The following is a 26,737-nucleotide window of genomic DNA, read 5'->3' on the forward strand; positions in this document are numbered from 1 at the left end:
ATGGGCCCCTATCTGTTCTGTCTGATATACATCCTATGGGTGGTCTGTTCCCGGGATTATCTGTCTGCACCCTAATGGGTGGTCTGTGCGGCGTCCTCTTAAGGACCATGGCCGCGTCTGTATCTGATTCTGTTTCTGATCTGGTCCGCGTACCCTAGTTAGTCACTAAGCACTTAATGGGGCTATATGTGTTCTGATATGTGAGAACAATGGTGATCGCTATGTGTTTTATGATATGTGATTGTGTGAAACCTCAGTTATAACCCTGTTATAACTCTGATATATCTCTGATATATCTGGTACATGAGAGCTTGTTTTGTCATATGTGTTTGGATATGTGAAACTGTGGTGATCTGTATATGCGTTGGTGTGATTATATGATATAAAGTGCTACACGATAGTGAATGCCAAGATATGACGTTATATGATCAAGACGATGATATGTGAAAATTATATGCTTATGTGAAAAACGATATTATGTGATGCTAAATGATATATTCTGATGCTAATAATCCTCTGATGCAAAAAGAGTGAATCTGACATTGTTTGACGTTGTATGAAGTTATGATGTTGCTCGACACTAGCTACTGATAATTGATCATGTTTATTGATATACTATGAGATTATTTGATTATGCCTCAAGTAAGTCCCAGGAAATCAAGGGAGGACGATATAAATGTCAGACTTTTATTGTTGGTTATTTTGATATGTATATGGTTATGAGAATGTTGGTTCTGGAGAATATTCAAGGGTTAATATTGTAAACACATAGGTTGTATAATGTTTACTTAACTCCGGATATTAGGCTCTAATGTTGATTATACTACCGGGCTTGTTGAAGCTCACCCCTTTCTTTTTCCCCTCTGCAGATTAGAGGATCAGACCTAGCTCTTTTATTGTTCAGCTGCAGCCAGGTCACTAGCCAGTCTTTTGAGTTCGAGTAATTCTTGGATATGTTAGTTGTGGCATGTATAGAAAGTTTAATGTTGTTTGGACGTTCATTTACTTCGTTATCCAGGTCGTATAAATATATATATATAGACTTTTGGAAACTGGTTTATGGTATAATTTCAGACGTTATATAGCAGTTTTTCCGTTTGCCAAGTAAAGGAAAATAATATATCTCTGTAATAAAAAAAAAAAGAATCAAGGATTTTCTGTTAAGTCAGGATTGGTACTGAAATGTGACATCACTTATTCGATTATTAAATTAATCGGGTAAGGGGTGTTACAACTATAGTACCCCGCGACCACCTCGATGCTCACCGTCGGTTGTACGAGGACTACTTTGCGCCGGAGCCACGGTTTGGGGAAACCCTATTCCGGTGACGGTTTAGGATGCAACGGCCACTGTTTACGCGTATCGTTGGCGCTTTGGAGCGTCGATACGGGTATTTCAGGGTGCGGGAGGATGCAGCGGGTAAACCTGGCCACACACCGATTCAGAAGTGCACTGCCGCACTCAGGCAGTTGGCGTACGGAGGTGCGGCGGACATGTTCGACGAGTACCTCCACGTCGGCGAGTCTACAGCCCGCGACTGCATGAAGTATTTTTGTCAGGGCGTTAGGGAGATATTCGGGGATAGGTATCTTCGGAAGCCTACCCCCGAAGATTGTCAGGCTCTGCTGGATATGCACGGGGCTCAGCACGGCGTCCCGGGGATGCTGGGCAGCATAGATTGTATGCACTGGTAATGGAAGAACTGTCCCGCTGCATGGAAATGGATGTACACTACCAGTTTTAAGGCCAAGAATCCCACGATGATCCTTGAAGCGGTAGCTGACTACCGGTTGTGGATATGGCATGCCTATTTTGGAGTAGCAGGTCGAACAACGACATCAACGTCCTCTAGTCGTCGCCCCTTTTCAACGACCAGTGCATGAGCGTCGGTCCGGCCGTCAACTTCGTTGCCAACGGCAACCAACACAACATGGGCTATTATTTGGCGGATGGGATATACCCGATGTGGTGGCCCGTCTTTATGAAGACGATCAGATGCCCAACGGATGCGAATAAGGTATACTTTGCGGAACATCAGGAGGCAGCGCGCAAGGATGTGGATCGAGCATTTGGTGTGCTCCAGGCTCGATGGGCGGCAGTGAAGGGTCTATCACGGCTGTGGTACGTTGACAGCGTCGCCGACATCATGTACGCATGTATTATCATGCACAACATGATCATCGAAAATGAAGGTCCAGCACTGACCGATTGGGCCAATGATGATGTTGATGCTGCGGGTCTAAGCCACGGCGTGGCCACTAGCAATGTACGCATGGAGATTTCCCATGACGACGTCGATCGAGTCCGTGCATTTGCCGACATGCGCAAAAAATAAGCCCACGTTCGACTCCGGAACGATATTATTGAAGAAGTGTGGCAGCGTAGGGGTCGTCGTTGATATAGTTTTTAATTATTGAAATGTATTTTTTTTATTTGGTGAAATGTACTTTTCGTATTTTAATGGAATTTTTTCCTTATGTTCGTCGAAATTTTAATTATGTAAATTGTTTACTTCCGGAAATTGTTTAATTTGTGAATTTATGATTTTTTTAATGTGAGAATTCCATCGGGAATTCCGCATGGTAATTCCGCCATTGTGCAGTGGGAAGTTCGTATGACGTGGCAGTGCAGTGGGAAGTCCTTATGACGTGGCAGAAGGTGTTTTTGGGAATTCCGTGGGGAATTCCGCCGGGACATCCGCACCACTGCGGATGCCCTTAATAGAAGAAAAAATAAGTAATATTTTTGAATCTACTAATTTTATTAATTAAAATATAAACAAATATTAAAATAGAATTGCTTAACCTCCGAGCATGCTAAGGTAAATCATAATATGAAGATGGTAATAATCTCAAGCCCATCCCATTCACCGCCCGAAATCCCAGGCCCATAACAGAGATAGCCCAAATGTTAAAGGCGGTTCGAATAGACCGCCTCCTCCTCTTGCATCGATAGTTATAGACCATAGTATTTCTCTCAGCAGCCAATTTCAGCTCTCTTCGATCCACTTAGAGAGAGAGAGAGGGGATTTACTGTAAATCCAAATTCCAATCCCTAATTTGTAGACCTCTATGAATCATCGCAACTTCGTCCCGGAAATCTACTGCTGCGTGGTCGGAGTGTTTTGCTAGGGTTTTAGGGTTTTTTACTAGGATAGAGAGATGTACAACAGCGGGCAGGATATGTGGAACAACAACATGAACAACCCGGCGCCGCCGGGGACGAGCGGAGCTGGAGCTATGCCGCCAATGATGGCGCCCCCTGGCACTAGCGGAGCTCAGCCTATTGCGCCGCCTGGGACTAGCGGAGCTCAGCCAATTGCGCCCCCGATGCCGTCGTTGCTACCTTCATACACCGTCGTGCCGACCGAGTCTCAGTTGGACGAGAGAGCGAGGAAGTGGATGCAACTGAACACGAAGCGGTATAGCGACAAACGGAAATTCGGATTTGTTGAGACGCAGAAGGAGGATATGCCTCCTGAACATGTCAGGAAAATCATTAGGTATGTTAACTTTTTATTTTTTTATTTTTTTATTTATTTTTATTTTATTTTTGTATTTTGTGCTTATTTGGGCTGTGCTTTGTGATTCAAAACTTGTTTCATGTAGAGAATTATGTAAAATTTTATCATGTTGTTTTTCCCCTTTACTAGGTTATTACGAGTATTTTGTTTCCCATAAATAAAGTTTTGCTACTTCAGATTAATAGTGTCCCCAGTGGCTGTTGATAATTTATACTGTAATGATCGGCTTCCACATATTATTTTGGTTCTATTGATAGAAGAACTTAGGCCCGTCTATGAAGTTGCTAAAATATTATCCAAATTATGTAAGTCAGTAAGTGGGCTTAACATGCTAATATGCTATGACACTAGCTTTGAAATTCCTTTTGATGTTAACTATATTAGAGCTCATAAATTACTATGTTGCAGTGGAAGTGTTGTATTCAATGGGTATGTTTATGTGAAGATGGTGTAATCATTTGTCTGTGGTACTCTTTAGTCTTTTAGAGCATCTGAATGATTACATAGCATATGCTTCACGGACATGTAGGTAGCATTGCAAAATTCATTTTGATTGTGATGTCTTTGTTCACGTTAGGTCTTTTTTGAAGGCATTGCTATTTTTATTAATCGACTCATGTTTTGATATTTTGTGGCAGGGACCATGGTGACATGTCGTCAAAGAAATATCGGCATGACAAGCGTGTCTACTTGGGCGCTCTCAAGTTTGTGCCACATGCTGTGTACAAACTTCTCGAAAATATGCCTATGCCGTGGGAACAGGTAATTGTGACATATAACGCTGGATTTTTGGTGAGGTTCCTTTTATTGTTTTATGCTTGTATTAACCATATTTGCTTTTTTGCGACTTCAGGTGCGTGAAGTGAAGGTTCTGTACCATATTACTGGGGCTATTACCTTTGTAAATGAAATCCCTTGGGTTGTTGAACCAATCTATTTGGCACAGGTATGTTTTTTTGTTTTGAGCATTTCGTGTTGTTTTGTGGTTATATGTGCATTTTATCTCATCTAAATAGCCTTTTCTTGCCACTAATGTTACTGAATATTTAAACTCCTTGCAGTGGGGTACCATGTGGATCATGATGCGAAGAGAGAAGAGAGATCGTCGACATTTCAAGAGAATGCGCTTCCCACCGTTTGATGATGAAGAGCCTCCATTAGACTATGCTGACAATCTCCTTGATGTGGATCCCTTAGAACCAATTCAGTTGGAATTGGATGAGGAAGAAGATTCAGCTGTTCATACCTGGTTCTATGACCATAAGCCTCTTGTGAAGACAAAGCTTATAAATGGGCCTAGCTACCGAAAATGGCATCTTTCGCTTCCAATCATGGCGACGCTTCACCGGCTTGCTGGCCAGTTGCTTTCTGATTTGATTGATCGAAATTACTTCTACCTTTTTGACATGGAGTCATTCTTCACTGCCAAAGCTCTCAACATGTGTATACCTGGTATGTCTGTGTGCAATATCTAATTTTCTTCTCTAATGACTCTTGTGCTAATTATATCTTTACAAATGTTGTTGTGCTTATTTGTAGAAGTGATGCACATGCTCAGTTCTTGTAGATGATGTCACTTGTTATGTTCCTTCTTTGAGATAGTAGTTTCTACTTTTTTTGGTTTGGTTATTGCGATTAAGGTTGATAAGTGACTATAGAAGTAATCTGTACCACCTTTCTCTGATTATTTTGGTTTTAATTTTGCAGGTGGTCCTAAGTTTGAGCCTTTGTATCGGGACATGGAGAAAGGAGACGAGGACTGGAATGAGTTTAATGACATCAATAAGCTTATCATTCGCTCACCTCTCAGGACAGAATACAGGATTGCTTTTCCCCATCTTTACAACAATAGGCCGAGGAAAGTAAAGCTTAGTATATATCACACTCCAATGATTATGTTCATAAAAACAGAGGATCCTGATTTACCTGCTTTCTACTATGATCCTCTAATCCATCCCATAACAAGTACAAGTAAAGATAGGAGAGATAAGAAGGTATATGATGAAGAAGAAGACGATGATTTTGCTTTGCCTGAGGGTGTAGAACCGTTACTAGTTGGCACTCCTATATATACGGACACAACTGCTGCTGGTATTTCTCTTCTGTTTGCCCCACGCCCTTTTAACATGCGATCCGGACGGATGAGGCGTGCCGAAGATATACCTCTTGTATCTGAGTGGTTCAAGGAACACTGGTGAGATATGCTCTTAACTTCTCTTTGTTTCACACACAGGGTTAGCTCTGGAGAATGTGCTTGTGTATCTTATGTTTTCTTTCCCTTTTCTGTTTGCAGCCCCCCGTCTTACCCTGTCAAAGTTCGCGTTAGCTATCAGAAATTGTTGAAATGTTTTGTGTTGAATGAGCTGCATCACCGCCCACCTAAGGCTCAGAAGAAGAAGCACCTGTTCAGGTCCCTCCAAGCTACAAAGTTTTTCCAGACTACTGAACTTGATTGGGCTGAAGCTGGTCTGCAAGTGTGCAAGCAAGGGTACAACATGCTGAACCTACTGATTCATAGGAAAAACTTGAACTACCTTCATCTGGACTACAACTTCAACTTGAAGCCTGTAAAGACTCTAACCACTAAGGAACGCAAAAAGTCACGTTTCGGTAATGCCTTCCATCTTTGCCGTGAAATCCTGCGTTTGACAAAGCTTGTAGTTGATGCAAATATCCAGTTCCGTCTGGGAAATGTTGATGCGTTTCAGTTGGCTGATGGCCTACAATACATTTTTTCACATGTTGGACAATTGACTGGTATGTACCGCTATAAATATCGGCTCATGCGCCAGATTCGGATGTGTAAAGACTTAAAGCATCTGATCTATTACCGATTTAATACTGGACCGGTTGGGAAAGGTCCTGGTTGTGGCTTTTGGGCTCCTATGTGGAGAGTGTGGTTGTTTTTCCTTCGTGGTATTGTTCCTCTCCTGGAAAGGTGGCTTGGAAATCTACTTGCTAGGCAATTTGAAGGAAGGCATTCCAAGGGAGTGGCGAAAACTGTGACTAAACAGCGTGTTGAAAGCCACTTTGATCTAGAGCTTCGTGCTGCTGTCATGCACGATGTCCTCGATGCAATGCCAGGTAAAAGCTTCTGATATCTGTTTCTGTTCTCCTCTCTTCCCTTTGCTATTATGTGATATTCATTTTTTGAAATAAAAATGCTCATTGTTTTTCTTGCAGAGGGTATTAAGCAAAATAAAGCTAGGACTATTTTGCAGCATCTGAGTGAGGCTTGGCGTTGCTGGAAAGCAAATATTCCTTGGAAGGTACCTGGTTTGCCAGTTCCAATCGAGAACATGATATTGCGTTATGTCAAATCGAAAGCTGATTGGTGGACCAATGTTGCTCATTATAATCGAGAACGTATTAGAAGGGGAGCCACAGTTGACAAAACTGTTTGCCGAAAGAATCTTGGTAGATTAACTCGTCTTTGGTTGAAAGCTGAACAGGTTTGTAACTTTGTATAACCGAACCCACACCATCATGAAGTCTCCTGGAGTTGAATATTCAAGTTCTGATTTATCTCCATAGCTTTTTTTAATATTCTCTTTCCACAAACTTTGCAGGAACGACAACACAACTACTTGAAAGATGGTCCATATGTCACTCCTGAAGAAGCAGTGGCAATATACACTACGACTGTGCATTGGCTGGAATCTAGAAAATTCTCTCCGATTCCTTTCCCCCCTCTGTCTTACAAGCATGATACAAAACTCCTCATCCTTGCTCTGGAGCGATTGAAGGAGTCGTATAGTGTTGCTGTAAGGTTGAACCAGCTACAGAGAGAAGAATTGGGCTTGATTGAGCAGGCTTATGACAACCCTCACGAGGCGTTGTCGCGTATCAAACGTCATTTGCTTACTCAACGTGCCTTCAAAGAAGTAAGTTCTTGATGAAGCTTCCTGTTTGATTGATTTCATAGAATGTTCTGAAATGTTCAGTTCTTTTAGCCTCACATGCCTGTCAAAGTTCTATTTAAATGATTGAAACTATTTTATTTTTACTTCAATTTGAGGTTTCTTCTCTTTGAAAATTCTAAGCTAGAAAATGAAATGTCTTGCAGGTTGGCATTGAGTTCATGGATCTATACAGCTATCTAATTCCTGTTTATGAGATTGAACCTCTTGAAAAGATCACCGATGCATATCTGGACCAGTATCTGTGGTATGAGGGTGACAAACGTCATCTTTTCCCTAATTGGATTAAACCTGCAGATTCAGAACCACCGCCTCTGTTGGTTTACAAGTGGTGTCAAGGCATAAACAACCTACAAGGCGTATGGGACACTAGTGACGGGCAGTGTGTTGTGATGCTTCAAACTAAATTTGAGAAGTTTTTTGAAAAGATTGATTTAACCATGCTCAACAGGTATTGTAGTAAATTTGATTTACCTTTGCTTCTGACAACTATATAATGGTATGTCTGAGAAACTTACTTTTATCTTTATATCCGCAGGCTTCTGCGTTTGGTTCTGGACCATAATATTGCTGATTATGTCACTGCAAAGAACAATGTTGTTTTATCGTACAAGGACATGAGCCATACGAATTCTTATGGTCTCATCCGTGGTCTTCAGTTCGCTTCATTCGTTGTGCAGTACTATGGACTTGTTCTGGATCTACTGCTTCTTGGTCTGACACGAGCCAGTGAGATAGCTGGTCCTCCCCAGATGCCTAATGAGTTCATTACTTACCACGACGCTAGAGTGGAAATTCGGCATCCGATCAGACTGTACTCTAGGTACATTGACAAGGTGCATATACTGTTCCGGTTCACTCATGAGGAGGCTCGGGATCTTATCCAGCGTTATCTTACTGAGCATCCTGATCCCAACAATGAAAATATGGTTGGGTATAATAATAAGAAGTGCTGGCCAAGAGATGCTAGAATGAGACTCATGAAGCATGATGGTATGGGTCCTCTTTATTTTACCATGATTTGTATATCTAATATTATTAAAATGTTGACGTTCTTGACCTATGTATGACTGCTAATATGTCTCGACAACATTCTTTCAGTTAATCTAGGTAGGAGTGTTTTCTGGGACATGAAGAATCGACTTCCAAGAAGTATCACCACACTTGAATGGGAGAACAGCTTTGTATCTGTCTACAGCAAGGACAATCCAAACCTGCTGTTCAGCATGTATGTGTGCTCTCTATTCATCCCTCGTTCAATAGTTGAGGAATGTTTAAAATGACCATGTACTTTTTGTATTGCAGGAGTGGTTTTGAAGTTCGTATACTGCCCAAGATAAGAATGACTCAAGAGGCTTTCAGTAATACAAGAGATGGTGTTTGGAATCTGCAAAATGAGCAAACAAAAGAAAGAACTGCAGTTGCTTTCTTAAGGGTTGATGATGAACACATGAAGGTGTTCGAGAACCGAGTTAGACAGATTCTCATGTCTTCAGGTTCAACAACATTCACAAAGATTGTCAACAAGTGGAATACTGCCTTAATAGGTAATATTTAGATATATCTTTCTAATGCATGCCTTTGTGGTAGACTGCTACTTTTCTTGTTGCTGAAACCTTCTGTCTTATTTGTGCAGGTCTCATGACATATTTCCGTGAAGCTACTGTGCACACGCAAGAGTTGTTGGATCTTCTTGTTAAGTGCGAAAACAAGATACAGACGCGTATCAAGATTGGGCTGAATTCCAAAATGCCTAGCAGGTTATTACATTTTGAATCCTGTATATGCAGTCTCTCTTTAGTTCTGGTTTTTTCCTTACTGAAACTCTAAAACGTTGTATGCTGTCAGGTTCCCTCCTGTCATCTTTTACACTCCAAAGGAAATTGGAGGACTTGGAATGCTGTCAATGGGTCACATCTTGATCCCTCAGAGTGATCTCCGGTATAGCAAACAAACAGATACTGGTGTCAGTCATTTTAGGAGTGGAATGAGTCATGATGAGGACCAGTTGATTCCCAATCTGTATCGGTACATACAGGTATGTTGAGTTCGTGTTTTTTGTTTTCCCTACCCACATCACAGTTTTCCAATTTCTCTTTTTGCCTCTGTGACAGCCGTGGGAAAGCGAGTTCATTGACTCCCAACGTGTTTGGGCTGAGTATGCATTGAAAAGGCAGGAAGCTCAGGCACAGAATAGGCGATTAACCCTGGAAGATCTGGAAGTAAGTTTATTTAGTTTACATTGAGTTGTGCATCTTTTCTTCCAATTTCTGTCTGCATTGGTTACCAGTTGGTTTTAGGGGTATGCTGAGGAGGGTGGTTTATAACCTTGAATCCTGTTTGTATTGAGTACGATGAACTGTTAACTCTTTGCTTTTATGTTAATACCTGAACTTTGTTGTTCAAGTGTTTGTCTAACTTGCATATTATTTTCAATTTTTAGGATTCATGGGATCGTGGTATACCTCGTATCAATACTCTTTTCCAGAAGGACAGGCACACACTTGCATATGACAAAGGGTGGCGAGTTCGGACAGATTTCAAGCAGTACCAGGTCCTGAAGCAAAATCCATTTTGGTGGACGCACCAAAGGCACGACGGGAAATTATGGAATTTGAATAACTACCGTACAGATGTTATCCAAGCTCTGGGAGGAGTAGAAGGAATTCTTGAACATACATTGTTTAAGGGAACCTAGTAAGTCCCCTATCTGTCCACAATAGTCTTAGCCTTCATTTTTTAAAATAACATGAGCTACCATTGTCATACCTCATTAGCCTAATTGGCAACTAGCCAAAGTTTCCATCTTGACCTATCTACCTTTAATATTATTAGGTACATAGTTGATGCCTGCATTTGTTTACTTTTATGTTCATATGATGTTAACCTGTCTCATTTTTATTGTGTGATTATTCAGTTTCCCAACATGGGAGGGTCTTTTTTGGGAGAAGGCTTCCGGATTTGAGGAGTCTATGAAGTATAAGAAGTTGACTAATGCACAAAGATCCGGTCTGAACCAAATTCCTAACAGAAGATTTACTCTTTGGTGGTCGCCGACTATTAACAGAGCAAATGTGTATGTTGGTTTCCAAGTCCAGCTGGATCTCACTGGGATCTTTATGCATGGGAAGATACCAACACTGAAGATATCCCTGATCCAGATATTCCGTGCGCATCTGTGGCAGAAGATACATGAGAGTGTAGTGATGGATCTTTGTCAAGTTTTGGATCAGGAGTTGGATGCACTGGAAATTGAGACTGTTCAGAAAGAGACAATTCACCCTCGAAAGAGTTACAAAATGAACAGCTCATGCGCTGATATCCTGTTGTTTGCTGCCCATAGATGGCCCATGTCAAAACCAAGTCTTGTGCAAGAGTCCAAGGATGTTTTTGATCAAAAGGCCAGCAATAAATACTGGATTGATGTGCAGCTTCGCTGGGGTGATTATGATTCCCACGATATTGAGCGGTACACTAGAGCGAAGTTTATGGATTACACAACGGACAACATGTCAATCTATCCATCACCAACTGGTGTGTTAATTTTTAATTGGTTTTACATGTTTAACAGTTCAAGTTAATCTTTTCTTTCATATTGAGTGACATGGATGATACTGTCTGCAGGTGTTATGATTGGACTTGATCTTGCTTATAATCTCCACTCTGCTTTTGGAAATTGGTTCCCTGGTTCGAAACCACTGATTGCACAGGCTATGAACAAGATCATGAAGGTATATTTTTTTGAATTGTTGTTATATAAACCGAGTTGAATTTGATTTTTTTTGTGTAACAAAGATTAATCAATCAACTTTTGCTTGCAGTCGAACCCTGCGTTATACGTTCTGAGAGAACGTATTAGAAAAGGACTGCAGCTGTACTCTTCAGAACCTACAGAGCCCTATCTGTCGTCCCAGAACTATGGGGAGATCTTCAGTAATCAGATAATCTGGTTTGTAGATGACACAAATGTGTATCGTGTCACTATTCACAAGACATTTGAGGGAAATCTCACAACAAAACCCATTAATGGTGCGATTTTCATTTTCAACCCAAGGACTGGCCAGCTGTTTCTGAAGGTTTCTTCATATCCCCTTGTTATGCTGTTTTCTATATTTCCGAGGGTTATGCATGTATTTACTCCTGATTTTCTGGGCCACAGGTTATTCACACAAGTGTGTGGGCTGGACAAAAGCGTCTCGGGCAGCTTGCCAAGTGGAAAACTGCGGAAGAAGTTGCTGCCCTTGTCCGCTCATTGCCTGTTGAAGAGCAACCGAAACAAGTCATTGTGACTCGCAAAGGAATGTTGGATCCCCTTGAAGTGCATTTGCTCGATTTCCCCAATATTGTGATTAAAGGAAGTGAGTTACAATTGCCATTCCAGGCATGCTTGAAGATTGAGAAATTCGGTGATCTGATACTGAAGGCCACCGAACCTCAGATGGTATTGTTCAACATATATGATGATTGGTTGAAGACGGTCTCCTCCTACACAGCTTTCTCAAGGCTAATATTGATTCTACGAGCTCTTCATGTAAACAATGAGAAGGCGAAAATGTTGCTCAAGCCTGATAAGACAATTGTCACGGAGCCTCATCATATATGGCCGAGTTTAACAAATGAACAGTGGGTGAAGGTGAGATTGTTGAAATTTAATTTTCAGAATTGAAGCTTCTAGTTTTTGTTGGCTGAGGGAATACTGCACTTGAGACCTTTTCAGAACATGCATTTGATTGTTATTACTTTCTAATCTGATTTCTTTTGTTGACATGTGTAGGTTGAAATAGCTCTCAGAGATCTGATACTTTCCGACTATGCGAAAAAGAACAATGTGAACACATCTGCATTGACCAATTCCGAGATTCGTGATATTATTCTTGGAGCTGAGATCACTCCACCTTCACAACAACGTCAACAAATTGCTGAGATCGAGAAACAGGTGATTTTCCTACTCTGTTGCAACTGATTGTGGCATCTCATTCTTTTTATGTTTACCTGGGTGCTTAACGCGTGACTTTTGTGGTCCTTAGGCAAAGGATTCTAGTCAGCTCACAGCAGTCACCACAAGAACAACAAATGTGCATGGTGATGAATTGATCGTGACTACTACCAGTCCTTATGAACAAGCAGCATTTGGGTCTAAAACTGACTGGCGTGTCAGAGCTATTTCTGCTACCAATCTCCATCTTCGGGTCAATCATATATATGTTAACTCAGAGGACATTAAGGTACTGGTACCTTCTGCTGAATGACGTCTGTCTGCTCATATAAAGCTATTACTCTAACAGCATTTTTGGTAAATTTATGCAGGAAACTGGATATACGTACATTATGCCCAAGAATATCTTGAAGAAGTTCATTTGCATTGCAGATTTGCGCACTCAGGTTGCAGGTTACCTTTATGGTGTTAGTCCTCCTGACAATCCCCAAGTCAAGGAAATCCGTTGTATTGCCTTGGCTCCACAGTGGGGTACCCACCAGCAAGTTCATCTACCATCAGCTTTACCTGAACATGATTTCTTGAATGACTTGGAGCCGCTAGGATGGATGCACACTCAGCCAAACGAGCAGCCTCAGCTGTCACCACAGGTTTATACTTGCTTCATATTGGTTTCTAGCAATGCTGTTATTCTTCCATCTTCTTTGTTCTAACATTTATAACCTCTCAATGTAGGATCTCGCTGCTCATGCTCGGATCTTGTCAAACAACAAACAATGGGATGGAGAGAAATGTATAATATTGACCTGTAGTTTCACCCCTGGTTCATGCTCTCTAACTGCATACAAGTTGACCCCAACTGGATATGAATGGGGGAAGAGCAACACAGATGCTGCAAGCAACCCCCATGGTTACCTCCCTACATACTACGAGAAGGTTCAGATGCTCTTGAGTGACCGTTTCTTGGGATTCTATATGGTAACATTACTATTCATTTCGATTCTTAATTTATTGCAGGTGGTTTAGTATCATCCCTCGTAGTCCTTATTTATAGTACTAATTTGACCTTTTTACAGATCCCTGATAATGGACCATGGAACTACAATTTTATGGGTGTGAAGCACACAGTGAGCATGAAATATGGTGTTAAACTTGGCACACCCAGGGAGTTCTATCATGAGGATCATCGGCCAACGCATTTCCTCGAGTTCTCCAACTTGGAGGAAGGCGACATTGCCGAAGGCGACAGGGAGGACACCTTCACTTGATTATTCTGAGAGCTGTGGAAGACCATCAGAAATTGCATATTCGAGGACACCTTCACTTGATTATTCTGAGAGCTGTGGAAGACTATCAGAAATTGCATCTTCTTACCTAATATTGTAAATATGAGTTCTACTGAGAAAATGTCTGTTTACAAAACTAACGTACGACTTTGTAGACAAAAGATGTTACATGGAAACTGAATTCCAATTTTTTTTATAACTAGTCCTTTTGTTGTTTCTGTTTAAAAACCAAATCGTATTTGAGAGCTAGCTATAACATAGTTTTTGAAGTTTGGCAGTTGGTTTCAGTTTCACTCTCTGTCACTATCTCCGTCCCCCAAATATTGACACACTTTTACCTGGCACGGGTTTTAAGAAATATAATGGAAAGTGAGTTGAAAAAGTTAATGGATTGTGGTTTTTACTTTTATATAATAGTTTTATAATAAAATGTGAGTAGGAATGAGTTAGTGGAATCCATTACTAAAAATGGTTTTATTTTTTATTTTATATACATATCGAAGTTGTAGGATTGAAATTCTAATATGGGGTATTTAAACCTCTCATCCCTTTCCGGCTAGTGCGAGTTTCTCCTCGTCTCCTTCCAGCAGCTTGATCACTTGAAGCATCGTCGGCCTCTTCTCCGGTTGAATATCCTCACACCTAAGTCCAACCAAGACAACTCGTTCAAGCTCATCTTCTACGTACTTCCCGTTCAGCTTTGGGTCCACCAGTTGACTCAGCTTCCTCTCGTGAGCCAGTAGCAATGCCCATTCTGTAATGTCACATTTCCTCGTTGAGTTGAACTTCTCTACTGGCTTCTTCCCACTAGCGAGCTCGAGTAGTAGAATGCCGAAGCTATAGATGTCGCAGCTCTCCGATGCCTTACCCACCCAGCATAGCGTATTCTGGAGCGAGGTAACCGATTGTGCCCTTCACTTTGGTGTACACATATGTCGCCCCATCGGGGATGAATTTTGCAAACCTGAAATTGTGCCCTTCACTTTGGTGTACACATATGCTCCTACCCTTCCACACAGTACCCGCGAGCCACTATCTCGACTTCAACTGAGAATTCCATATCCGGTTTGCTGCTCCATGACTTGAACCTTTTTACAGCTATCTGCATATGCAAGAAAAATATGATCGCTTGCATCAGATCTGTACTATCGTAAATCTTCATGAACTACAGCCACAATTCATTATGAGCTACTAATGTTTAGCAAAATCAAAGGAAGGATAGGAAAGATAAGTGTAGATGAATATGAATTAATGATTAATCAACCTAACTTTTCACTCTATAAGAAGGGAATGGATGTAACTCAGAAATGAATTAATCTAGTCTACAAAATGCAGTCTCCAAGTTCTTCTCCTTCCTCTGTTTTCAACTTTACTACTCTAACATAGGCTATACGTTGGATTTTGCTTCACCAACATAACTACTCCCTCCATCCCATAAAAGATGTCACACTTGTGGTACGACACAGATATTTTAGGAGGTTTTATTTTATATGTTAAATGAAGACATAAAATAACTTTTTTTTATTTATGTGAGAGAATTTTTTCTAAAAATGAAAATATAACATCTTTTATATGACAAAATAAAAAGGAAAGTATGACATCTATTATGGGACGGAACGGAGATAGTACAACCAATGCTTCCTTATAGCAAATAAAAACGATTTGCACCCTCATATCGATGGTTGCTTGACGTCTAGGAGCAGAGGTAAGTAAAGCACAGCAGCATGAATGAAATTGAATGAGAATTAGTATTATTCTTGATTCTATATCTAGGGTAAATCTTCCATGTATATATCTTCCTCAAGCCTATTAAAGGAGGCGTGCATATTGTAATCAAAGACACAAGTTGAATGAATACCAAATCAAACTTTCAACGCAAACAGTAGCTGAAAACTTCAACAAAAAAGAACAACAAATTCACATCTTAGAACAGCCCTATAAAGAAGTACTCCTAATAGTGAAAACAGAGTATAAAACAACATAAATGAGCAATCAAGTAACAAAACAAAACAAAAAAAGCACATACCGATTTGATGCCTTGACACAACACAACATTGAGCCAAAATCAGTAATTTCACCACACCCCACCTAATTCAAACTTTGAGCAAAAAAGTTCCACTGCAATTAAAGCTACCAATTCCAAAATTGCCAAGGATTGGTCTCATTAATTGTACATTTCCCATTCTTCAATTTTTCTTTAAAAATATTTGGTTGATTCTGACTGAGTGAAAGCTACTGAGTTGTATATGTCAAAACGAAAGAAACGCCAATGGTGATTTGGATATTTAACAAACACAGTTGAAAATTTGTTTAATTAAGTATTTTCTTAAGGAGATGAGTCAAGGATCAATACCAAAAAAAATACAACACTCATGCAAAAAGATTTTTTATATTGGCAATAACTTATGATACTATTCTTACAATACACAAAAATCACTATACACAATAGTGAACTAACAACAATACAAAAGAGACAACTATCTATATATTTCCTCACAATAAACAAGAAACAAAAATGAAAAATATGGTTATCACCCCAACAAAAGCCTTCTTCTTGTGTGGTGAAGCACTTGAATTTGTGGTAGAATTGAACATGTTCCCATAATCTAGTGTAGAGATATGTTGAACTGATGATGGTGGTACATTTTTAGGCACGTCACAAAGTCCAATTCCTGCACTAGCCAAACTGTCCAAATCATCTCCAATCCCACTTTTCTCATCATAGCAAAGCCCCAAATTGTTGTGAATCCTCAATTTTCTCCCCATTCTCCAAACCCTCTCTCTCTTAAACGGAATTGGCCCCACCAATTTGTTATTGTCTAACCTTAGCTCACTAAGGCTATTCAATTTGGCAAATGTTGATGGTATGGTTCCATTGAGTTGGTTCCCATCAAGATGGAGCACTCTTAGCATACCTAAGTCTCCTAGTGATTCTGGGATTGGGCCTTTCAAGTCTGTGTTTGATAATCCTAAGATGATTAAGTTGTTCAAACCTAAAAACATGTCTTTTGGAATTGTGGTGGATATAGAGGGGTTGCCATTGAGGATGAGAGCTTGAAGAGATCTTTGGATTTGAAGTGTGTTAGGGAGAGGTCCGGTTAAGATATTGTAACTCAAGTCGAGGAGAACTAGGTTTTCGAGGTTTTCTAGGTTTGGGATGGGACCGGAGATTCGATTTCGACTTAAATCTATTTTTAGGAGGGAATTACAACTTAGAAGGGAGTTTGGGAGGGAGCCTTTGAGATGGTTTTGGTTGAGGTCTAGGATGCTTAATGATGGGAAAGTGATGTTAGGAAATGAGCCTGATAATTTATTGCAACTTAAGTCTAATGATCTTAAATCTTGAATATGACCTAATGAATATGGGATTGAACCATTTAAATTGTTTTTGTGAAGATCTAAAACGGTCAAATAGGTCAAGTTGCCTAATTCAGGTGGAATTGGGCCAATGTGGTTGTTTTCCCTTAATACTAAAGTTTGCAAAGAGGAGCCCAATTGGCCTAGGAAAGATGGTATGGGTTGAGGGTTGTTGGTGAAACATCGGTAGAAGAAAAGGGTTCTTAGGTGAGGGAGTTTAGTGATGGATGGTGAGATGGAGGAGCGGGTCGGGTCGCACGTTGGGAATGCGGTATCGTCCGACAGCGACCCGAAAGAAAGAGACACGACGTGGAACACGTTGTCTTTGTCGGGCACGCACTCGATCCCGTGCCACCGACCGCGGCACACGTTTGGGATCTCCGTGGCCCAGTCGTTGCCGGTTGCTCTCATTACGTTGTAGACCGCTTCTTGCTCTTCGGGATCCGTTTGAGCGCCGGTGTTGGAGCCGGGCAGCCCGGTTTGTGGCCCGTCTACGAGGGCACCCGAATCCGGCATGATAACGGTGAATGGCATGACTAAGTGAACGTTCACTAGTAACAAAACATGGAATAATATTGTTGCTTGAAGTGTAGAGAATTTCATTTTCGTAATTGTGTTAGATAAAGGGATGTTTGAAGGGTATAGTATATAAGGTAAGGGAGTTTAATGATATATGTGTAGGGTTGGTGAGAGTGGGGCAAATATATTGAAGTAAGAAAGTAATGAAATCACGGGGAAGGAGAGGAGATGGAATTAATGATAATTTTGGGGCATTAAATTCAATCACGCAATTCATCCTTTGAGGAAGCTGTAGTCCTAATCATTTTCTCATACTAGTATTTATTGTTACTTTTATTTTAAAAAAACAACTTGCCAAATAGCTAGAAACGTTTGAATAAGAAACCCACCCAGCCCACTCAACCATATTGGTTTTTTTAATAGAGTGAACTAAGTACATATTTAATATCTATACTTATCAATTTGCAGTCCTTAAGTACTTTAGTATACTACATAGTATGTGTCACAAAAAATAATGATTATTTAATATTAATATCAACACAATACATTAAAATATCAACACAAATAATCATTATTTTTTGTGACACATATTTACTATGTAGTATACTAAAGTACTTAAGGACTGCAAACGTGCATCGTGATAAGTTTATGTTGACATTTCATTATTATCGTGTTGACATTTTTAATACACTACGTTGATGAATTAGCAAGTTAGCAATGGATCACACCCTAAGTACTATAGTATACTATTCCCTCATTTCCTTGTTAATAGAGGCATTTCTTTTTGGCACGGAGTTTAAGAATAGTGTATTAAATGGGTGGTGAAAAAAGTAAGAGTGAACATCATTTTTGGTTCACGAACTTTGTCAAAGTATCATTTTAGGTCCGTGAACTTTGAGTTAGTATCATTTGAGGTACGTTTTTACTATTTCCAAGTTTTTTTGGACGAAAATACCCTCAATACCTTAATGTGTATATATTTTTAATAAATTTATCATATATTCATATTTTTTATAAATATCTTTACAATATATTTTTGACAAATTTTCTAAATATAATTTGACCTTAAATATTATCACTTAATTTTGTGACATACAAGTAAAATTGCTTCTTCAATTTTTATATTAATTTTTTTTAAATATTGAATAAAGAACTTTCTTTAATAATAAAAAATTGAATAAAGATCTTTTTATAAATATCTTTACAATATATTTTTGACAAATTTTCTAAATATAATTTGACCTTCAATATTATCATTTAATTTTGTGACATGCAAGAAAAGATCTTTATTCAATTTTTTATTAGTAAAGAAAAGTTCTTTATTCAATTTAAAAAAAAAATTAATATAAAAAATTGAAGAAGCAATTTTACTTGCATGTCACAAAATTAAGTGATAATATTTAAGGTCAAATTATATTTAGAAAATTTGTCAAAAATATATTTAAAGATATTTATAAAAAATTATGAGTATATGATAAATTTATTAAAAATATATACACTTTAAGGTATTGAGGGTATTTTCGTCCAAAAAAACTTGGAAATAGTAAAAAGTACCTCAAATGATACTAACTCAAAGTTCACGGACCTAAAATGATATTTTCAAAGTTCACGGGCCTAAAATGATACTTTGACAAAGTTCGTGGATAAAAAATGATGTTCCCTCAAAAAGTAAAAGAGAATAAAGTAAGAGAGATGGAGAGATAATAAAGTAAATGAGAGAATTAATTTTTTTGCTAAAAATAGAAATGACTCAATTAACTTGCAATTTCTCAAAATGGAAAAATGACTCTATTTAACATGGAATAACATGGAATGGAGAGAATAAATAGTAAATATGTGTCAAAAAAAATTATGAGCTGAATCAGGTTGGTTCAGGACTTCAGGTGTAAATGGGCCGACACTCTTTTGTTGTAAACAGATGGCCTTTTGGGCTGTGGCTGAGGTTCGTGGGCGGGTATAATATTTGTACAATTTCCTTATCAGTGACATGCTTTATTTATCTAAGTAATATAGTTACATTATACGGAAGGATTAAATACAAATTACAAATGCTAATATTTTCCAACTTATATATATGAAGATTTTTTTCCTTCTAAAACATCGAAGTGGGTTGAGTAATTATGCAAATCAACCTCATTCTTTTTCACTTGGAGACGAGAAAATGGATAGGATTAGTGTCTCACTAACAATTTCAAACTTTTTGATTGATTATTCCAAAATAATGGTACTATATACTAGTAATATTTGAAAATCTTAATTTTTTTTTATGTATATGATACTCCCTCCGTCCCCGATTAATTGTCACTCTTTGACCGGGCACGAGTTTTAAGAAATGTAAAGAAAAGTTGGTTGAAAAAGTTAGTGGAATGTAAGACCCACTTTTTATATTGGATTTATAATAAAATGTGAGTGAAGTGAGTTAGTGGAATGTAGGACCTACTTACCATTTATGGTAAAAATGAAGTGTAATAATTATTGAGGGACGAACCGAAATAAAAAAAGTGACAATTAATAGGGGACGGAGGGAGTAGTAATCATGAAGAGTTACATGACAAAATTATAGGAAGATGTCATCCAATGAAACATCCATATTTGATTCCTAAATCTCATTGTTACAAGGTATGCAATGCTAATAAAATACTCCATCCGTCCGCGAATAGGAGTCCCGTTTTTCCATTTTAGTCGTCCGCGAATAAGAGTCCCGGTTCACTTTTACCATAAATGATAATAGGGTCCCACATTCAACTAACTCATTCCACTCATATTTCATTTAAAACTAATTTATACAAATGGGACCCCTATTCCACTAACTTTTTTCCACTCACTTTTCTTAACATTTCTTAAAACTCGTGTCACCAAGGAATAGGACTCCTAATGGCAGACGGAGGGAGTACTTAACATAGAGGTTACATATTGTCAGAAGATACACGAAATCAAGGAGAAGATCAAGGAGAAGATCACACGAAATCAGGGGAATTATATGGAAAATATATTGTAATTAATTGTAATTAGGGTTACCTTATGTGTAGATATCCTAGCCTATATAATCTGTAATCGCTATACTCACTATGAATAACAACGAATATTTTTCCCCTACCGAGTTCTATCATGGTATCAGAGCGGGTCGCCGACTGTGGGTCATATTTAACTGACCCAGCAGTATATCTGGGCTGAAACCGGAAAAAAAATGACTGACCCAACAGTATAACTGGGCTGAAAATTTGGGCCAGTGGTCCAACTGATCGAAAAAAAAAATTGGGCCGATTGTTTGAAACATAAAATGAATATAAAAATATCCCACATCGGTGTACACAAAGAGCTTAATCCACTATATAAGTCTCATGGGCCTCTACTATATAAGTCTCATGGGCCTCTCCTCCTATCACCAATTGGTTTTAAAATGGAACCCATAGATTTCTATCATGATATCAGAGCCCTTTCCGGCCCAGGCGAAAATTGCCGTAGGCGTGAATGGAGAAGGAGCCCCGCGGCGAACTGAGGCTAGAAACCATGGGGAATCAACCGGAGCCGGAACGGGGGTACGTCAGGAGCCTCCACCGGCCGGCGGCAACGTAAGGGGCGTCGGCAATTTGGCTGAATGGACGGAAATCGGAGGGATCGGAGGAGGCGCGATGAAAGGAGGTAAAGGCTTTGGATATAATCCAAACCCTAAATTCAACTCCTCATATTATTATTTTCCTCCCCATAAGTTTGTGAAATATAAAAATTGACCACGCCCATTTATGCATGAACCCCCAGGCTTCCAAAAAATTCAAAAAGGTCCCCAGCTATCATTAAATCCGGAAATAGCCCCAATTTTGTGTCAAAAAATATTTTTTCACCCTTACGAGAAATTTCCGCTGCATTCCATGTTTATGACATCTCTGAAAAAATTCGAAAGGCTGGATATTTGATTGTGGGGCGACTGACACCATGACCCCGGATATAAATGACTTTATTGATTATACTGAAGATTCTGATAGGTCATATATTCGAACTGCAAATGGGGAATTGATTACTATTGTGGGTTCTGGCACTATTGAAATATCACCTACACTACGGCTCAAGAACTGTGTTTATGTTCCTACCCTGTCTCAAAGATTGATGGCTATAAGTCATGTGACGAAGGAGTTAAATTGCACTCTCTTAATGCATCCTGATTTCTGTATTCTACAGGATATTCAGACGAGGAGGATTCTTGGGCATGGCATTGAGAAGCAAGGGCTCTACTATGTGGACGAGATAGCTCAAACTGGGAGTGCGATGCTGGCTCACGGATCCACAAAACAGGAAACTTGACTTTGGCACCGAAGACTAGGACACCCCTCTCCTGGTTACTTTAAATTGCTTTACCCGAATCTTTCAATTCCGTCTAATTTTTCTTGCGAGACTTGTGTTTTGGCCAAGAGTCACAGACATTATTTTAAACCTACAAATACTCGAATGCTATCCATGTTTTCCTTAGTACACTCTGATGTTTGGGGCCCTGCGCCTTTTGTTGGTGGAAATGGCTTTCGTTATTTTGTGATTTTTGTGGATGATTGTACTAGGATGACGTGGCTTTATTTTTTGAAACACAAGTCGGAAGTCTTTGATAAATTTTCATCCTTTTTTAAACTGATCCAGACACAATTTCAAACCACCATCAAAATCCTTAGGTCAGATAATGGGAGGGAATTTGTTTATAGTGCTATGACCCAATTTTGTAAAGAAAACGGAGTTATTCATCAAACTTCGTGTGCATATACGCTTGAACAGAACGGGGTAGCAGAAAGAAAAAATAGGGTGATCCTAGAAATGACCCGAGCCCTCATGATCGAATCCAAAGTTCCCAAACATTTCTGGCCAGAAGCCGTCGCCACATCCATCTACCTCATAAATCGCCTGCCAACCAAGATCCTAAACATGAAAACCCCCCTTGATATCCTTTCTAAACAAGCCCACGTTCCCGAATACCTTAGCCTTCCACCAAAAGTCTTTGGCTGTACCGTTTATACCCACATACCTAAACATGAAAGAACGAAATTCTCACCTTGTGCCATCAAATGTGTCTTTGTGGGATATGGGATAAACCAGAAGGGGTATAGATGCTTTGACCCCAATACCAAGAAGATCACTACCACCATGAATTGTAATTTTTTGGAAACCGAACTTTTCTACCACACCCACCTTAGTAGTCAGGGGGAGAGTGATCCAGATGGTTCCACGGATTATCTAAGTTGAGTTGTGCCAATTTCAAGCTCCTCGATTGAGGAACCAAACGATCCAGTTGTCACTTCCGCCGAGCAGGTCTCACCACAAGAGTCATCTCAGCCAACCCCCGAGAATCCTTCTCTGACGATATCCGAGGTAATTCCCGATCCAAGCATAGTTGAATTACCAGTTACCACTGACTCGACTGAAACAAAATCTCAAGACAATACAGTTGATGGAGATACATGAAGATATGTGCTCCCTTATCGGAGTACGAAGGGAATTCCACCAAAACTATACTCCCCAGAGAAGATTGGGAAGAAGAGCCGCTATGCTGTAGCAAACTTCGTGCAAGGGAATCTGACCAAAATGGCTCAGGCATTTGAGGTTGCGCTATATGAAGAAGAGGAAATCCCACAGACAGCCGAAGAGGCAATGAAACATAAACGGTAGAAAGACGCAATGATGGTAGAAATGAAGGCGTTGATGAAGAACAGTACTTGGATACGGAGCAAACTACCTGAAGGAGCAAAAACTGTTGGATACAGATGGGTATTCACGATAAAGAGGAAACCGGATGGTACTATTGACAGGTACAAAGCTCGCCTCGTGGCTAAAGGATACACTCAGACTCATGGTGTAGATTATGATGAGACTTTTTCACCAGTGGCAAAAATCAACACTGTCAGAGTACTATTCTCGATTGTCGCTAATAAGGAATGGCCACTTCATCAGTTTGATGTGACCAATGCTTTCCTCCATGAGGAATTACCAAAACCCATGTACATGGAACATCCACCCGGTTTCTCCGAAGACTTCCTAGATGGGGAAGTATGCCAACTAAAGAATACACTGTATGGGTTAAAGCAATCCCCGAGAGCATGGTTTGGCAGGTTTACAGAAGTGATGAAGAAGTACGACTACGAACAGAGCAATTCAGATCATACGTTGTTCATCAAGAAGAATGGCAAGATCACGTGTTTGATTATATACGTGGATGACATGATCATTACCGGAGATGATGAGAAAGAGATAGCCGAGTTGAGGAAGAACCTGTTTCATGAATTCGAGATGAAGGACCTCGACCCTCTCAAATATTTCTTGGGAATTGAGGTGCTAAGATCAAGAAAGGGGATTTTCATAAATCAGAAGAAGTATGTACTTGATCTACTACCAGAAGTTGGGATGGTCGACTGCAAACCTGCAGATACCCCGATGGTGCAGAATCACGGGCTACAGATAAGGGAAGGAGCAAGACCAACCGACATGGGTAGATACCAACGAGTTGTGGGAAAGCTCATCTATCTATCTCACACGAGGCCAGATATTGCATATGCAGTGGGAGTAGTGAGTCAATTCATGCATGCATCTCAAGAGGAACATTGGGAAGCAGTCTTGAGGATTGTCCGATATCTAAATGGAACGGCGGAACACGGGCTTATGTTTGGAAAACATGGACACATGGAGATACACGGCTTCACTGACGCAGATTGGGCAGGGAATCCAAACGACAGAAAATCCACTGCCGGGTACTTTACCTTTGTGGGGGGAAACCTTGTAACATGGAGAAGTAAGAAGCAAAAGGTAGTAGCTTTATCTAGCGCAGAGGCAGAATTCAGAGGAATCAAGAGTGGAATGACAGAGATATTGTGGTTACGAAAGTTGATGACAGAATTGGATCTCCGACCAGCTCTTCCATGCAGGTTGTTTTGTGATAATAAGGCGGCCATAGGCATCTCGGAAAACCCGGTACAACATGACAGAACTAAACACGTGGAGGTAGACAGACACTTCATCAAGGAGAACATTGAAGCCAAGGTGGTAGAAATGCCTTATGTTAAATCGGAAGATCAACTAGCAGACATCCCGACAAAGGCGGTGAACTAGAAGTCGTTCCACGAAGTATTGTGCAAGCTAAGCATTGGGAATCCCACTACCTAGCTTGAGGGGGAGTGTCAGAAGATACACGAAATCAAGGAGAAGATCACACGAAATAAGGGGAATTATATGGAAAATATATTGTAATTAATTATAATTAGGGTTACCTTATGTGTAGATATCCTAGCCTATATAATCTGTAATCGCTATACTCACTATGAATAACAACGAATATTTTTCCCCTACCGAGTTCTAACACATATCTTGAACATGAATAAAATAAAATGCAACATGAAAATGTAGTAGTAATATGTTTGGAAACAACTATTTGGAAGGTCCAGCCTCTCCATATCCCCTAGGAAGATAACCATATCCATCACCGCCGAGATCCGCCGGCCCCGGAAAATACTCATTCTCTATCCCACCCCCAAACGCCGCCGCCCCGTAACCGTACCTCCCACCATCAAACCCCGGAGCAAATCCATACGCCTCATCAGACACCGGCGCAGTAAACAAACTCTCCCCACCTAACACACCACCGCCATCTCCCGCCGCCGCCGCAGAGCTCGCGCCGCCATTATTGAGCTCTTCAACCCGCCCTTTAATCTTCTCCCTGAACGTCCGAAACCACTCTATCTGCTCCCTCACCTGCTCCGCGTCCAAGCTCTCCAACGGGAACTCCCACCACCCCATCTCGCCGCCGCCGCCGAGGTGCTTCTCCCTCCGCTCCTCCCGCTCCTGCTGCTCCACCACGTCGTCCAGCCGCCTGTTGATCTCGTGGATCCTCGTCTGCGGGGCGTCGCCGTCGCGGCGGCAGCCGTGGACGACGGAGTCGAAGTCCGGGGTGAAGAAGGAGTGCGGGATGCCCGACGGAGAGAAGATGATGGCGCCCACGTCCACGGCGCACAGCGTGCTCAGCTCGCTCGCCTTCTTGTACACGCCCACGCGCCGCTTCGAGAAGGAAACCAGGAGGTCGTCTTTGTTCTCGATCAGTCTGATCGGGATCTTCTGACGACCTCTTGTTTTCTTTTCCGACATTTTTTACTCTTAAAAAATATAAAGAAGGATATTGTTGCGCTAGGTTAGTGGAAGAAAAAGTAGCGATTCTTGAAAATATGGAATGATTATTGTTTGGATTGTAGCATGGGATATATAGTGAGGAAAAGGTGGAAATTTTTATTTTTGAAAAATAGGATTAATTGTTGGTTACTCCTTTTTTTTTGTAAATGATACAATATGTTGTATAGTATTTTCATGATCCAATAAAATCTATGCTGTATTCTTTGAATGATTTTTTTAATTTGAATTTCAATTACTAAAATGCATAAGTGTTGACTTGATTTGAATTTCGAAACATTGTCAGTGTTCTTGCAATCGATTACTCAAGTCGGTCAAATAAATTTATCACGTATACTTATTTTAAGAATTGTGTGTAACATCTAAATTCTGAATATATCTTGCTACCAAATTGTGATGTCGTCGAAAATAAAGTAACAATATTTGGCGGGGAATTCGAAATCGTGGTAATTGCATGCATTTAAAACAATTCAACTTGGTTACTAAAATTAATTTTTATGTTGAACAATATTTTACTTCAAATATAATTGTACGCGATGCTACATTGCTTTTTTGGTTAGATGTAGAGTTTAGAGTATTCAAAGACGTCTTGTCGTCTTGTACTCTCTCTAAATTATGTGATAAGCGTAGCTATAATTTTATCTAAACAGCCAATTTTATCTAATCGTGTGCAATAAGCGTAGCAATAAATTATTGAATTGCTAGTAGTATTATTTAAGGATCTTATAGAAAATATAAAGATAAGAATATAATGTTATTTAGAGTGAACTACGGTCTCCTGATTTTATGTATCCGATATGGGCCATTATTATTTTTTTAATATTAATTATTAAATAATAAGGATCATAATACAGTGTATTCTAATTAATATTTACTACCATATATTAAAATTTAATTATAAAGAAGTATATCATCAACTCTGATAATCAGTAATTAATTAAATTTTAAATATTAAACGTAGAAGTAACTAAAGATCTGATTAACAGAATATGATCCTAAAATATTCATAAATAAAAAAAAATTAAAATTAAAATTGAAGGAAAAAAT

At 39.8% G+C, this 26,737-nt stretch overlaps 3 protein-coding genes across 3 annotated transcripts; 1 reads left to right on the top strand and 2 right to left on the bottom strand.

The window, feature by feature from the left end:
• Positions 1-2,965: 2,965 nt before the first annotated feature.
• LOC121752172 (pre-mRNA-processing-splicing factor 8A-like) lies at positions 2,966-13,894 on the top strand. The gene is made up of 25 exons (XM_042147096.1): positions 2,966-3,503; positions 4,163-4,286; positions 4,378-4,470; positions 4,586-4,976; positions 5,232-5,718; positions 5,818-6,608; positions 6,708-6,976; positions 7,094-7,408; positions 7,591-7,895; positions 7,983-8,437; positions 8,546-8,672; positions 8,750-8,991; positions 9,081-9,204; positions 9,293-9,482; positions 9,559-9,666; positions 9,888-10,141; positions 10,362-10,978; positions 11,069-11,175; positions 11,266-11,520; positions 11,604-12,077; positions 12,219-12,380; positions 12,472-12,669; positions 12,752-13,030; positions 13,116-13,358; positions 13,457-13,894. The coding sequence occupies exons 1-25, from the start codon at positions 3,163-3,165 to the stop codon at positions 13,646-13,648; spliced, it is 7,143 nt and encodes a 2,380-aa protein (XP_042003030.1). The 5' UTR covers positions 2,966-3,162; the 3' UTR covers positions 13,649-13,894.
• A 2,169-nt stretch (positions 13,895-16,063) lies between these two features.
• Positions 16,064-17,642, bottom strand: LOC121751158 (protein TOO MANY MOUTHS-like). The gene has a single exon (XM_042145876.1). It carries the CDS (start codon positions 17,624-17,626, stop codon positions 16,160-16,162), a length of 1,467 nt encoding a protein of 488 aa, XP_042001810.1. The 5' UTR covers positions 17,627-17,642; the 3' UTR covers positions 16,064-16,159.
• Positions 17,643-24,937: 7,295 nt separating this feature from the next.
• LOC121752622 (agamous-like MADS-box protein AGL29) lies at positions 24,938-25,705 on the bottom strand. The gene has a single exon (XM_042147742.1). It carries the CDS (start codon positions 25,649-25,651, stop codon positions 24,938-24,940), a length of 714 nt encoding a protein of 237 aa, XP_042003676.1. The 5' UTR covers positions 25,652-25,705.
• Positions 25,706-26,737: the final 1,032 nt, after the last annotated feature.

Source organism: Salvia splendens, chromosome 10, assembly GCF_004379255.2.
Source record: "Salvia splendens isolate huo1 chromosome 10, SspV2, whole genome shotgun sequence".
Taxonomy (NCBI): domain Eukaryota; kingdom Viridiplantae; phylum Streptophyta; class Magnoliopsida; order Lamiales; family Lamiaceae; genus Salvia; species Salvia splendens.

Coding starts and splice junctions, on each gene's coding strand:
- LOC121752172 (XM_042147096.1), top strand. CDS start 3,163: ATGTACAACAGCGGGCAGGATATGTGGAACAACAACATGAACAACCCG. Junction 7,409..7,590: donor CTCAACGTGCCTTCAAAGAA/GTAAGTTCTTGA, acceptor AATGTCTTGCAG/GTTGGCATTGAGTTCATGGA. Junction 11,176..11,265: donor CTATGAACAAGATCATGAAG/GTATATTTTTTT, acceptor TTTTGCTTGCAG/TCGAACCCTGCGTTATACGT.
- LOC121751158 (XM_042145876.1), bottom strand. CDS start 17,626: ATGAAATTCTCTACACTTCAAGCAACAATATTATTCCATGTTTTGTTA.
- LOC121752622 (XM_042147742.1), bottom strand. CDS start 25,651: ATGTCGGAAAAGAAAACAAGAGGTCGTCAGAAGATCCCGATCAGACTG.